The sequence below is a fragment of the Orcinus orca genome, chromosome 11 (genome assembly GCF_937001465.1).
Source record: "Orcinus orca chromosome 11, mOrcOrc1.1, whole genome shotgun sequence".
Lineage (NCBI taxonomy): Eukaryota > Metazoa > Chordata > Mammalia > Artiodactyla > Delphinidae > Orcinus > Orcinus orca.
The window spans coordinates 96342318-96357100 of NC_064569.1; the positions used below are offsets into that span (position 1 = coordinate 96342318).

Genomic DNA, 14783 nt, shown 5'->3' on the forward strand with positions numbered 1-14783 from the left:
ACCCGGGCAGTTGGGGTGCTGAGGTGGGGCTGGATGGGTGGGAGGAAGGGTGGTGGGTGGGTAAGTGGATGGATGAGTAGACGGGTAGGAAGGATGTGTGGAGAGGATTCATATGGGCCATGGACCACTTTAAGCCCAGCCCCCAGTCCAGAGCACAGAGAGGGTGACCCTTCCCGGGGCTGGGCTGGGATCCGTGTAGCCCCCATGGGCACAGGAAGCCCCAGCTTTCTAATCCACCAGGGGCTGCCAAGCTGGAGATCCTGCTTGGCCACGGCATCTGCTTGTTTGGGGCTCAGCCGCCCCCCACCCTTCACAGCATCCCTGGCCTCCCTTAGGGTCTCTGCTGAGCCTCTGGGCTCAGCCAGCCTTCCCAGCAGTTTGACCAGAACTCTCTGGAGCCATCCTTGACACCTCTGCTTGCTCATGCGCTCCCTGTCTCTCTCTCTCTCTCTCTCTCTCCCACATCCAATCCATCAGCAAATCCTGTTAGATTATTTTCAGCAGCCTCCTATCCGTCTCCCTGGTGCTGCCCTTGCCCCTCCCCCAGTTTCTTCTCCACTCAGCAGCCAGAGGGATCCTTTTAAATGGTGAGTCCAGGAGGCCTCACCATCTGGCCCCCATTTCCTCTCTGAGCTCATCTGCTACTGCCTCCCCCTCCCTCACTCCCCTCCAGCCATGCGGGCCTCCTTGCTATTCCTTGACCGTGTGAGGCACGCTCCCTGCTCCCCGCTCCCTGCTCCAGGCCATTGCCCTGGCTGATCCCTCGGGCTGGAATACTCTTCCCCCAGGGAGCCATCTGACTCAGCCCCTCACCTCCTTGCCGTCTTTGCTCAAATGTCACTTTCTCAATTAGACCTTCCTTGGACACCTTATTTATAAATGAAAAAAAAAAAAAAAAAATCCACCCCTTGTTTCCCTTCCCTGTTTTATTTTTCTTCTTAGCACGTATCACTCTGGACCACAATATATTTTACTTCCTTATTATGTTTTTTGTCTGTGTTCCTCCATCAGGAAGTGATCTCCATGAGGGCAGGGGTCTTGTCCACTGCCCTGTACCCAATACTGAGCATGGGGTCTGCATGGCACAGATGAGGTGCTCAACAAACACATGCAGAATGAAGGAAGGAATGAGTGAACCTCTCCAGGGTCCAGGCTTTCTCCTCCCTGAGCTGGCCTGCCCTAGGCTCAACGCCTATGCAGGTCCTCCCAGCCCCATCACTGCCTTTATCCCTTGGCCACTGGCAGCTCTGGCCCACCATGCGGCTACTTTGAAGAGTCCCAAAGCCCCTCCCCTGCCTGAGGGCTGCCCACACCCTCTCAGAGGCTGCTGGGATGGGTGCAGGTACCGGTGGCTCCCAGAGCTGAGTTCAAGGGAAGATGATCCAGGGCTGGCCCACGCCCCACTTGGTTCAGAACCACTTACGGTTTATGCAGCACCTTCCCCAGCGGGCCCAGGTGGACCCCAGCAGCTGGGACTCCCCTGAATACCACCCCCCGCCACCACCTTACATTCTCCTGTTCTTCCCCCTTTAATCCTCGCCTGACCGGGTAGACAGAGTGGATGGGGTCACTGAAACTGGAGCTCAGAGAGGTCATGTGAGCTGCCCAGGGCCCCCAGCAAGGTCCCGGGCTTCCCTGGTGCTGGGCCGGATGCGACTGGATAGACGGTGCTGGCTCCTCCCTTGCCACCCCCGCTGCACTGGGGACAGTGAGCTGGGTGGTGGGGCCCATGCACGATGAGCTGACAGGATCTCCAGTGAAATCAGCTTGGGGACTGAGGCCAACAAATCGATGAGCAGTGACAGCTCGACTCAAACGTTTCACACAGACTTCACGCCGTTGCGGTTGCAGAGACGTGGCGGAGACGTGGCTCTGGAGACCGGTGAGGGGAGCTTGTTGGCCACGGAGGTCAAGTGTGTGTGTGCGCATGTATGTGCACTGCAGGCACATGTGTGTGCCTGTGCCACAGGGTACAGGACCCATGAACACACAGATCACCATGGATCCCGACGTCTACATCCCCTCACCCCAGTGACTCCAAGGGGTGGCCTGGCGATGGGGAAGGGCACCCAGGAGGGAGAGAAGGGGGCATCTGGACTACCCGGCAAAGGGCATAACAGGACAGAGTCCTAACCAACGCACAGCCCGACGCGGGTGCAAAACCCGACTCAGCTGCTTATTCTCTGCATTTCAGGCCTAAGCTCTCTAAGCCTCAATTATACCATCTGCCAACTGGGTCTAACAATTCCCACGTTGAAGGTTAGTCAGGATTAAACAAGACGAAGTAGGCATTCAATACACGATAACCATGTAGGTTACTGGTAGTTTTATTAGAGCTCACATTTGCACAGGAGAACAGGCTGCCCATTTGTTCTGGAAGCTATCGCCAAGCCCCCTGCTTCTGCCTTGCAGTGAGCAGGACACCAGACACAAGGCCCTACCCTCAAGAGACTCACAGATACTAATAATGACGTGCACGAACGTGTATGTCCCAGTCGGCTGACTGTCGGAGGCGGTGTGGTTTGCTGCTCTACAAGCACAACCTCATTTAATCCCCTGGAGAACCCTATGAGTTGGGGGCAGCTGCTGTCATCCTACAGAGGAAAAAACAGAGAAGCGAAGTAGCTTGTCCCTGGTCACCCAACGGGCGAGGGGCAGAGCCAAGATTTGCGTCAAGAACCTTCCTACCACGCACAGGCAGGACACGAACCTGCGTGACCTGAGACACCGACTGCTCACATCAAGGCGGCACCTGGGGCCGTGGGAACACTGGGGAAGGAGGATGTGAAGAGGGGTGGCTCAGGAAGAGACGGACAGGGAACTCCACTGCACAGGGACTTAAGGCATGACGGCTTGGACAGGAGAAGGGGAAGGGTAGGCCAGGCAGGGAAGGCAGCCTGGGCAAAGGCCCAGAATGGTGACAGGGCAGCCCAACCCAGGCCTCCTCCCTTCTGCCTGGCTCCACCCTCCCGGCTGATGCGGCTCTCAAGGGCCTACTCACAACCTCTTGCCTCTGCCCGTGCTGTTCGCTGTTTGCACGCTGTGTCCCTTATTCTTCTCCCTTCCAAGCTCGGCGGGGGCAGGATTTGAAAACAAGCCTGTGGATCCCTGGCTACACTGCCCTGCTTCACAGAAAGGGTGAGACTTAAGCCAAGAGAGACCCAGGGTAGAGAGGAGTCTGCCAGGAAGAGCATAGTGAGCAGAGGGAACAGAATGTGCAAAAACATGAGGGCAGAGTCAGGACTGGGCCTGGACCTGTCCTCCTGCAAAGCCCAGAGTCCCCACCACCACCCACCAAACTCCAGGGCTGCAAAGCCAATGCTCCTTCCACTGCCCTGCCCGGGGGACGCAGGATGCAGGGGACGCTCACCCCTGGGGATAGAACCCCAGCTCCAATGTTGTTCAGCCCAGATGCTGCTTCTCCCTGAGCCTTGGCTTTCTCTCCTGTGACATGAGATGGTAGGCCCACCTCAAGAATTATTTGAGCAAAGGTAAGGAAAGTCTCTAGCACAGAGTAGGTGCTCTATAAATACCAACTGCCTGGAGCACCGTGACAGGGCCCATCGGAGTGAGATTTCCCCAGCTCTCTGGGTCCTGGCATTGAGCCATTTCCTAACCAGGGAGCCAGGAAGCTCTGGAGGGCAGGGAGACTCTGGGCTAAGCCTGGGTGGGGCTGCGATTTAGAGCAGTGAGGTTATTACGAAGATGAGATGTGAGCCCTGCCTCCTGGAGGCCAGTGTCAGTGGTGGCAAGAGGCCTGTGTCTGCCCTCAAAGCTGTGCTTTTCAAAAAGTCATCGTGCGGGGGGACTTCCCTGGCAGTCCAGTGGTTAGGACTCCACGCTTCCACTGCAGGGGGCCCAGGTTCCATCCCTGTCCGGGGAACTAAGCTGCGCGGTGCAGTGAAAAAGAAGAAAAAAAGAAAGAAGTCATTGTGGGGCCTCCCCGTTACTCAAGGTACCCCACGGCCCAGCTGACACATGAGACCAGGAGGCAGCTGTCTGGAACCCCTAGCCTGACCTACCCCCACAGCTCCCCATGTGAGGGAGGCAGCGGGGCCTGCGGGGCTGCTCCACAGGCACAGGGCTGTTGGAGGTGGCCCCTTTGCCACTCCACCCTCTAAGCTTGGCTGTTATAGGGGAAGCTTGGGGGCCCCAGGAGGGGACAGTGGCGCTTACTGGGCACCTTTTGTGGGCTCCTTGACTCCTAATGCCTCTGACAGCTAGGTATTAATATCCCCATTTCACAGATAAGGAAACTGAAGCTTGGAGAGGTCAAAGAAACTTGGACTGCTCAATCCAACACGACTTTAATCTCCCCTCCCTCCACTTGCAGAGGTTGTTGAAACTCCTGCAAAGTGTCCATCTTGGGCATACCTGGAAGAAAGTTCTTAGTGTAGGCTGAAATTAGCCCCGTGAAACTCCCGCTTCAGGCCCCAGCACCAGCTCTCAGCTGTACATGGCCTAGGCCCTCTGTCCCTAAAGCAGCCTCAGAGAGTGAACCCAGCAGGACCTCCCCATTTAACCTGTGTGTCTCCCCTGGGTAACTGCTCCTCTCCGAGCCTCTGTCTCCCGACCTGTCAAATGGGGATAACAACAGCCCCTGTTTGAGAGGTGGTTGGGAGGCTCCAGGGAGTCAATAAACCTGGAATATTCCAGGAGCTTCCAGAGTCTTCAGAGAAGTTCCAGCCAAGGGGAGAGGCTTAGAGGGTTTCCAGAGGCCTGACTCACCTCCCCCAAAGGAGGAAGTGGCCTTGATCACGGCAGCCCTGCGGTGGGGGCATGGGACTCAGTCTCAGAGCCTGGCATGAGCAGGTTCCTCACACCTGTGCGATGGACCTGTGCGATCCTGGCTCCCCGAGACCTGGCCCACCCACAGGTGGCTCAGTCTTGTGAAAGGACAGCAGGGAGTGGGGACAGGTAGGTCTGGATTCAAGTCCCTTGTCTGCCACTTACCAGCCATGTGGTAATGTGGCTGCCAGTCACCTCTCTGCTCTGAGCCTTGGCTTCTCCAGCTTCGCGGGCCTGTCTCAGGGCTGTGGTGCTCACCCGAGTGTGAGGCCAACGTTGGCTGGCCCCTCAAGTGGAGAACCAGGCATGCTCCAGGGCTGGCCTCCGCTGGGGACAGCCAGGCTGCCCCTTTCACTGTCTTCCCTGCCTCGCTGCTCCCTGAGGGAGCGACTGGAGAAACACATCCAGAAGAAAGGCCCCATGTCTTTGCATATTCTGTTCCCCCTGCTCACCATGCTCTTCCTGGCATTCTCCTCTCTTCCCTGGATCCCTCCCTCCAGGTTTAAGTCTCACCCTCTCTGTGAGGCAGGACACGCAGCAGAAAAGGCACATAGTCAGGAGTCCACTGATGGGAAAGCTGAGCTGCTGAAAAGAGAAGTGATGCATCCAGGATCACACCACTGGAGGGAAAGAGCCAGGATCCAGCCCAGGCTCCGCCGCTCCTCCTAACGCCTCTCCAGGCAGCACTTAAGCCCCTCCTCAGTCCATCTCCGCCAGCCACACCGCCCACACTCATTCCCACCTCGGGGCCTTTCCCCACATGGTGACCCCAACCTGGAAAACTTGCCCTTCTCTCCACCCACCTGACCCCTATTGACTTTAATATGTGGTTACCTGCCCACCAGGCCGGTCCTCAGCCCCTGGAGCACACTGCCTACCTGTCTGCCTGACCCTCCTCCCTGCCCAATTTCTATTCACCTCCCAGGTGGCCCTGAGTATGCCCCCTCCTTCAGGAAGCTCCCTCGGACCGGCTGGACCAATTCCTCCTCTGAGCTCATTCCCGGACACCACCCCATTCCACCTGCTTCTTGATTTCTGGCTTGGCGTCTGTCTCCCTCCTCAGACTAGGGCACTGTGGGTGGCACAGGAGGTCCTGTTCACATGTGTCACCTCAGCACCCAGCACAGAACCTAATACAGACCAGGTGTTTAGTGTTTGCTGTCCCTTCATGGAATCCATCCATCTAGCTTTTCATTCCACAAATGTTTATTGAGCATCAGGGATACAGCAGTGAGAAGACAGGCGGGGCTCTGCCCTAGTGCGGGTTACGTTCTAGTAACAGACACATACATGTATAACATAAGGTCACGTGGGAATAGTTGCTGAGGAGCAACAGAGCAGGGAAAGAACAACCCAGTGGGGAGAGGATGGGGCGGGGAGGTAAGGGAAAGTCTCTCTGAGCAGGTGACATTTGATCGATGTAAATACCAGAAGGAAGTAGATACTGGGGAGAAGGAACAGCAAGTGCAAAGGTCCTGAGGTGGGAATACACATGGTATGATGGCGGTCAGTGGGCAAGATGGGGGGTGGCAGGAGCTGAGGGCAGAGAGGGAGCAAGCGGGGGCCCCAGGCAGGACTCTGCTTTGACCCTGAATGAACTGGGAGCCATTGCTGGGTTTTGGGCAGAGAAGTACAGGATCTGGCCTAAGTTCCAGCAGGGTCACTCTGGCTGCTGCATAGAGAATGGATTCCAGGGGGCCGAGGGGGAAGCAGGAGAACCATGAGGAGGCTGCTGCACTCATACAGGTGGGCAGTTCAGGTGGAAAAGGGGTCAAACTGCTGGTATATTTTGAAAGTAGAACCAACAGTATTTGCTGATGGTGAATGGGGGTAAAGGTGGGGTGGAGAGAAAGAGAGCTTGAGATTATGAAAAGAGAGGGAGACAGGAGTCAAAGATGAGCCCAAGGTTTTTTGGCCGGAGGAACTGAGTGGAAAATGAAGGTGCCGTTACCTGAGGTGGGGAAGGTTGTGGAGATGAATTTCAAGAGCTCGGTTTGTGATTGCTGAGGCGAAGCTGCCCCCTGGCCATCCAAATGGAGTTGTGGCAGGCAAAACGCATCAGCTGGACAGGCCTGGAGTTTGGGAGAGAAGACCAGGCTGGGTGTGGGCACCTGCCGTATGAGTCCCCACGTCTTGCACATAGTAGGTCGTCAGTGAGTGCCTTGTGAGGGACACAAAGCTGGCCATAGCACAGCTCCTGACCTGTAGGTAAGGTGGACCGGGGCCCCGCGGGCCAACCACGGAGAGCCGCATCCTGAGGGGGGCACAATGGGCCCCGCCAGCATTCCTCGGATAACATGGCTGGAGGGTGGTCTGGGAAGGCCTCTTGGCCAAGGTGGCATAAGAATCTTGGCAGACAGAGATGGGGCGGGCATTCTGAGAAGGCAGGGGCTCTGGCTTTAGGGATGAGGTAGGAAACAGGAGGGGGAAGGCCCAATGGAGCCAGTGGGGCTGGGGTTAAGTGGATGGTGCAGGAGCCCAACCCCTGGCTCCAATCCACGCTCTGGTACCTGAGGCAAGATACTTAACCCCTGAAGTCTCATCTTTTCCTCTAAAATAGGAATGATAACCATATCCCCTGCATGGGTTGGTGTGAGGATCAAATGAGTTAATCCATGTAAAGTACCCAGAATAAAGTGATGGCAGGTTCTCGAAAATGTGACCTACCCATTAGTACTGAGTCCAGAGAAGGCGGTGTGCTCCAGCTGGGAGAACGAGAGAGAAATGAGGGGAGAGAACAGTGCATGAGGCCCAAGTGTGACGTACCTGGGGCCCAGTTAAGGAGGGGAACTTTATTCCCTTTAGGCAGTGGGGAGCCATGGAATGTTCTGTGCAGAGAGAGGAGCGGTGCTCTATTTAGTCCTCGATTATCCTCTACCTGTGCTCAGCTTGACGCACCCACTCCCATCCCAGGCCCAACAGTCCCACCCAGCAACCCACCTGCTGGGCTCAGGGGCACGTCTCACGTAAGAGCTAACGCCTGGTGAGCTCTTAACTACATTAGTTCTCTCAACTGCCCCGTGTGTGAGGTTTGTCTGATTATCATTATGGTTTGACGAATGAGGAAACCAAGGCACAGAGAACGTCACACAGGTCAATGTCGTCACGCAGATGGTGGCTGGCAGAGCCGGGACACGAACAAACCGAGGCAGTGGACTCAGCTCCAGAATCTCCCCCAGCCTCTCCCGGCTCTGAGACAGATCCCAGAGCCCTTTGAAGTGGCCGGGCATCGTGTGGAGCACCCAGCACTACGTTTCTCCCAGCAGGCAAGGTGGGGTCGTTATGCCCACTCCCAGGGGCAGAGGCTGCAAGGTGAAGGGCCCCACAGCTTGTCCACGGAGGAGCTAGGACTCCAATCCCAGTCCCTTAGACTCCACATGCCCGCACTAGGGACCTGGCAGGCACAACACCTGGAACCCAGAGCTTCCTCTAACCTGAGCCTGCATCAGGGGTGAGCTCCCTCAGCCTGGAGCTATTTCTGAGGTCCTCGCTCCCCTTTGGGAGGATGGGGAAGACAGTGGATCCGTCCTCCCAGGCTGCCCTGGGGCTCGTGTCACAGGCCCCTTCACTGTCTGTTCCCCTCCTTTATCCTTTCAAAGTGGTTTTTCATCCCAAGAACCGACCTGGCTCACCAGGTCCCGGCCCTGCCCTGCAGAGAGGAGACTGAAAATCAGGCTTAACTGCATCCTCTTAACAGTTTCACAGCCAGAAAAACCAGCAGAGGGAAATACAATGTTTGCAGACCGGGTCAGGTCCAAGGTCACTCCATAAAAATGGATTCCTAGAAAAACATAAACCAGCAATTTACCCAATGAATTTTATTGGCTCAAAAAAAAAAAAAAAAAGCTATCCCATTTGAATAACGAAGGGAGAGAAACCATTCCCAGTTCCTCCTTTATTAGTGAATAAGGACACACAAAACTCAACAGAAATGGAATGTTCACAGGCAGCTTCAGGACTGATTTATTAGCCGCTTTCGTTTCATAAAACCCAGCATTTTCTATTAAAATAGGATGATGTCCAAAAGGTCTGTTTGCTTTAAGAAATTGTATTTAATACAGGTCAGGTCCTAGTTTTATTTTTTGTTTTTTTAAACAAAGCTCATATTCTCCTGACTCCACGCCTGTTACTACAGCCAGAGGGAAACTGATTTCAGAATCCATCTGATAATGTCGGATTTCTTTGTGGCATCCACTTCATCGCTCAGCAGCCAGCCATGATGTCATAAGCCCATCAGATTTCCGGTAGGGGGGAAACGCTGGGGAATTGGAAAGAATGGATGTTTCTTACCCGTCAGGAAGGGGAGGGAAGGGGCTGGGTGTGTTTGGGAGGCGGGGGACGACGGGAGGCAGGCTCAATGTTTGTGATATTAAATGTCAGGCAGAAACCTGAAAAATCCAGCCACCCAGATGTTTTCTAAATATCCAGATGTCTGGCACCGAGCAGACCGCACTCCTCCCGCCCCCTCCCGTCCCAAGAGGAGCTCGACATTTCGGCTTTGACCTCAGGTCTCCGGCGAGTGCGGGCTGCCAGGAGCTGTGCATCCTTGAGGCTGCCCACCCTCGGGCTGGGAATTTTTTCTAAATCTTTACACATGGATGACAGGAGTAACTACGTCCAGATTTTTAAAAGCTGTTGAAGCAGTGATTTGAAAAGTTCAGTCCCTGGAATTAGCTTCCACGGAATACACTATGCAAGCCAAAAAGGAGGGAAAAAAAAAATCCCTCAGCCAACACACACACAAACATATGTGACTCTTAAGCCATAGGAGTTAAAAACCCAAAACAAAACCAGCAAGTCTGAGAACCAAGGACTCGGAACTGACACTGAGAAGCGATGAGCCCTCCCACAGGAGCACGCTTCCCCCAAATCAGAAAAACACCAAACAGCTTTGTTCTTCCTGACAAAGCCCCTCGCTTCCAAGGAACAGACAGTTGCCAACAAAAGCACAGGGTAGAACTAATTTACACTCAGACTCGGGGCTTCGAGGAGTCATAAAGTACAGAAATGGAAATGGCTTTGCCTGGGAATCTGCCTCCCCACCACTGGCAATGGGGACCCCCGGGCCTGGGGGAGCCCCGCAGGCCACAGACGGAGCAGAGTCCTGGCTTCCAGTGGCCTGGCCACACGCCCACGGAGGCCACCTCCAAGGCCTGTAGCTAATTGCTCCTGAAAACGAGCCAAGAACGACAGGCCTCTGGGGCCCAACCCTGCAGACTTCACAGGGAGCCAGGAGGAGAGGCAGCTGGGGAGGGGACCACCTCCAATTAGAGATGAGTGCTTGGATAAAGAGGAAAGGGGTGGCCAAGGGAAGGTGTCTGGCAGAGGGCAGGAGGAGGTGAGTGGGGGCTCAGGGCTGGAGGTGGGGGGCTCAGTGGCATCATCTCCTAGAACAACCCCTGTGCTTTTCAGATGCAGAAATTGAGGGCCGAGAGTGGCTGAGTGGCCCACCCAAGGTCACCAGGCTAATTAGAGGGACAGCCAGTATTGGGGAACAGAAAACACAGGCGTGGCATTGCATGCCTCTTCCCTGAACATTATCTAATTTAATCCTCACAACACCCTGTGAGGGAAGGATTATCATTAACCTCAGTTACCAGAGGAGCCAATGGAGGCGCAGAGAGGTTAAGTAATTTGCCCAAGGTCACACAGCTCGTCATTAGCAGAACTTGGCGTGAACTGCTGAGTCGCTGCCCGACTCCAAATCCAGTGCTCTTTCTGCTGGGTTGGGGGGAGGCAGTTAAGGTTTAACTGGGAGCAGTGAATCTGATTTAAATACATCTTTTTTTTTTATTTGGTTTTTTTTTTTGCGGTACGCGGGCCTCTCACTGCTGTGGCCTCTCCCGTTGCGGAGCACAGGCTCCGGACGCGCAGCCTCAGCGGCCATGGCTCACGGGCCCAGCCGCTCCGCGGCATGTGGGATGTTCCCGGACCGGGGCACGAACCCGCGTCCCCTGCATCGGCAGGCGGACTCTCAACCACTGCGCCACCAGGGAAGCCCCTAAATACATCTTTAAAATGCTGGTGATCCCCATAGAACAAAAGGGAGTAAATCATTGCAAATTATCATTTTTTTAATTTTTTAACATCTTTATTGTAGTATAATTGCTTTACAATGGTGTGTTAGTTTCTGCTTTATAACATAGTGATCAGCTATACATATACACATATCTCCATATCTGCGAGTTAATTTTTTAAAGCAATTCCAGTCAGGAGGGCTGGCTGGGCGGCTGGGTGGGGAGCCCGTTTTTATTCCTTCGCTGCCAGGGCCTGAATAAAGCATGCAGACTCTCTAGCTGTGCGTGGAGGCCGCTCAGTCCCCTGAAGTGGGGAGGATGGGGGGGCACTAAAAGCTTTGTCAGGCGTCTGTGAGAGCATAATCTGCCACAGGAAAGCTGCCAGGCGCACAGGTCTGTCAGAGCCAGGGGAGGGAGGAATTCACTGAGCGCAGAAACGATGAAAAATGAAAATAAGAGTTGCCCCTCTAAGCCTGATTCCTACTTTCCAGCCAGGAGTTTAAATGAACTGTAGATCACCTGGGCTGCTATTTGTGGCCCAGAGGCCTGACTCCGGATCAGAGAGGCACTGCCCAGGGTCCTGTCTGTCCAAGATGTGGGGGGAGGAGGGGAGTTACTGTGGCCCTGTACCCTGGCCATCCTGGGGACCCTGCTGGCCACCACCTTCTCCCAGAGTGGCATTTGAAGGAAACCAAGCCTCCCAGAGCTGGGACAGAAAAATGAGGAGTAGGCTGATCTGAACTCAGAGAACAGCACAGTCACCTGTCCCCAGGCCTCCCCCCAGAAGGGTCTCTTCCCTTCCTGAGGGCCAGGCTCGGCGCTCCAGTGGGCCATCTGTGCCAAGCCTTTTCCTGCTCTCTTCCTCACCGGGCCTGCTGGTTTCTTTTACTTTGTATCTCTGAACAGCAAATGGGGTGTGGAGCCCAGGACTCAGGCCGGGGACGGGGAAAGAAAAATTTCTGCCGTCAGGATGCCTGACCTGGCTGAGCAGCTCCTGTTTTTCTGGGGAAATTCTACTCATCCTTTATTCGCTTGGCCTACCATCTACCCAGAAGGGATTCAGGTCCTGCCCTCATGCCTCTTACAGTTGATGGGAGGAAACAAACATCAACCCAATAATGACATAAGAATGTCCACGGAGGGAGTGGTTCCCAGGCTATGAGAGCCTGGCATAGGGAAAGTGTCAGGTCAGGGAGGTCAGGGAAGGCTTCCTGGAGGAGGAAGAACTGATGATGAGGCATTAACCCTTCTGACTCACTGTCGCCTCTGCAGAGAAGCCTTTCCTCATGCCCACTCAAGGTTGCCTCCTGTCCCCATTCCTTTCCTGACTGTTGTTCACCAGCTATGTCCCTGCACTGGTCTGAAGCCTGTGAGGGCAGAGACGGGATTTGTCTTGTTCACCACCGAGTTGCCTGTGCCTGGGACACAGTCGATGTTTGATGACTACTTGTTGATCAAAAACATAAATAACATGTGCAAAGGACCTGTGAGGAATCACAGAGACTAGGAGGGTGTGTGAAAGTAAGAACGGGGCCAAAAGGCACAGAGAGGTGGGGCCACCCCGAGAAGCACCCTCGACCTGTAGGTGTCCCTCCAGCCTCTGGGCCCCCTTCTGCCTTTCCCCTGTGGCAGAGACTGGGGTTGGGTGTCTTTCTTCTCCTACAGAAGAGTGTCACATAGCTACCCTGCCCCACTTGATCTGCGCCAGACACAGCTCCCCTGGGTCGAGGTAGGTGAGCACTAGATTCACCTGTCCCATACTCTCCCACCCACCCACCCACCCCCCCGCCACCGCCTTCCCTCCTCCATTCATTCCCTTGCCTGATGCTGTGAGGCCACTGGGAGCCACAAAGGGGCAGGGGGAGGCAGATCCGGATGTCCCGATCCAGGGCCTCCTGACACCCCACCCCCAGGTTTCATCTGCGCTCCCCCCGCCCACCATCCTGGCGCCCTTCCTCCTCCCTGAGGCAGAAGTGGAAGGAGAGAAGGAGCAGGGCTCCGGGCTTGGACCAGACCGGGTTGGAGTCCCCTCAGCTGATGCCCAGCGCGTGTCTGGACACCAAGCTGGCTCTGCCCCTCACAGGTGAAATGGAGATGCCCCAGGCTTCAGCGGGGACAGAGCAGGTGCTGGGCGGACCTGCCTGAGAGGCTCGAAATCAACCTCTGGTTTTCCTCTAGGGCTCAGTTCAGTTACTGCCTCCGCAACTCCCTTTGCCACCTCAGCTGCAGAAGCTGAGGCTGGGGTTTGGGCTTCCCCCAGGGCGCCTCTGGCCCGGGGAAGCAGCTGAGGCCGGCGGCGGCGAGCGGGGTCCCAGCCCCAGCGCGGCGCCTCCGTCGGCACGCGGACCCTCCGTCCGCGCCGCGCGCTCCTGCAAACTTTCCGCGTCTGCCACCCGCCCGCGTGTACACCTGCTCGTGGTTCTGCGGCGCGGGTCCACACAGCCTCACCTGCCCCCGGGTCGCTGGAAGGTGCCTCAGTCATAGTCCGAGTCTCCAGGCTCACCCGCCGCGAGTTACGAGGACCGTCAACCCCAGCCTTCGGGATCAGTCTCCACTACCTCGGGATTTCGGGGGTGCCTCAGCCCGCTCACCTGCGCTCGTCTACACCGCCTCGGCAGCCCCCAGGTCACTGAACACGTCTCAGCTCAGAGGCCGCGTCCACACCGCCTCGGAGATGTCTCATCTCTGGGGCCGCGTCCACACTGCTCAAGCCTCACGAGACCCTTCAGAGCGCGGACCGGGACACAGACCCCGCGACAGCCACTCAGCGTGGGAGGTGGTGCCCCGATCTTCTCCGGGCGCCCCCCACGCCCGGAGACGCCCGCGGGGGGCTGCTTACCTTGCCCGCGGCCTCACGCTCCTGTCCAGGCGATACCGTCTCTTTCATACATTGGTGCAAGATTGTCGATGGTGAAAGAAAATGTTGTATATCCTCTGCCGGTCACTTGGCAGTTCCCCACCCTCCCCCCTTTCCTCTTTTTTCGGCCCTTAAGACAATACTGGGCCCCAGCGGCCGGCCGCCGGCCAGGGAACTCCGGGCAGGCGCGGCTGACCGCGGCGGGGCGGGCCTTAGGCGGGGAATGGGCGGGGAGTGGGCGGGGCCGGGAGGGGCGGGGCACGCGGGCTCCTGCCGCCCTCCCTGGGGAAGCCTTCGTCTGCGACTCGAGCTCCTGTTCCGGCTCCTGATTAGTCGGCCGGCCGGCGATGCTGGCGCCTGATTGGCTAAGGCAAAGAAGGGGTGCAGACAGTGGGGGTGTGGGGTTGCGGGATCCATTCTTTGCCTTTTCTTTTCCCCTGTGTCCGCCACTACTCTTTTGGGTCCTCCTGAGATCTGTATCCTTTTCCTCACTGCTTCTGTACACCCCATCATAACACTTAACTACCTCGAGGGTAATGCGTTTCTTTGTCTTTTTCTACAAAATAGGTAGCACCTTGAAGTCAGGACACCGGGTTTGTGCCACTCACCGCTGTATCCCCAGGACCTGGCACCCAGGAAGTGCTCAGAACATGTTGATTGAATTCATGGAAAATGTACATATAGGTTTTTAGAGCTGTCTTTAAGGCTGGTAACATCCCTAGAGGGTGATATTACTATTCTCCTTCTAGAATGGGGAGACTGAGGTGCAGAGAAACGCTGTCACTTGGGACATGCTACATCACTGGACCTCAGATCCCTACACAGCGATGCCCTGTGGAGTGTCCGGGCCTGAGTTTCCCATCTATCAAAAGGGAGTGGATTAGATCAGATGGGTTAGAAGGTGAATCGTTTCAATGAACAGGCTGCACCGAACGCTGTGTTTGGCAGTACGAGTGAGACGGCCCTGCCTTCGTGTTAAAATCCTGGTAGCCTGCAGCGCCCTCTCCCTCTCTGACCACCCCCTCCCCCCCAATCACAGCGGAAGTTAAAAGCACTCTGCTCAAACCAGTGTACCTTGCCCGCTTCTGAGGGGTTTGCAGGCATGTGGGAGGATTTTCCTG

At 56.0% G+C, this 14783-nt stretch overlaps 1 protein-coding gene across 4 annotated transcripts in view; it reads right to left on the bottom strand.

The window, feature by feature from the left end:
• TCF20 (transcription factor 20) overlaps nt 1-13861 on the bottom strand; it is a 190886-nt gene extending 177025 nt beyond the window's left edge. For all 4 annotated transcript variants that reach the window (XM_033405181.2, XM_033405182.2, XM_033405180.2 and 1 more), the window contains exon 1: nt 13645-13861. In XM_033405181.2, the coding sequence (XP_033261072.2) occupies nt 13645-13692 (48 nt within the window). In that variant the 5' untranslated portion in view covers nt 13693-13861. The remainder of the gene's footprint in view (nt 1-13644) is intronic.
• Nucleotides 13862-14783: the final 922 nt, after the last annotated feature.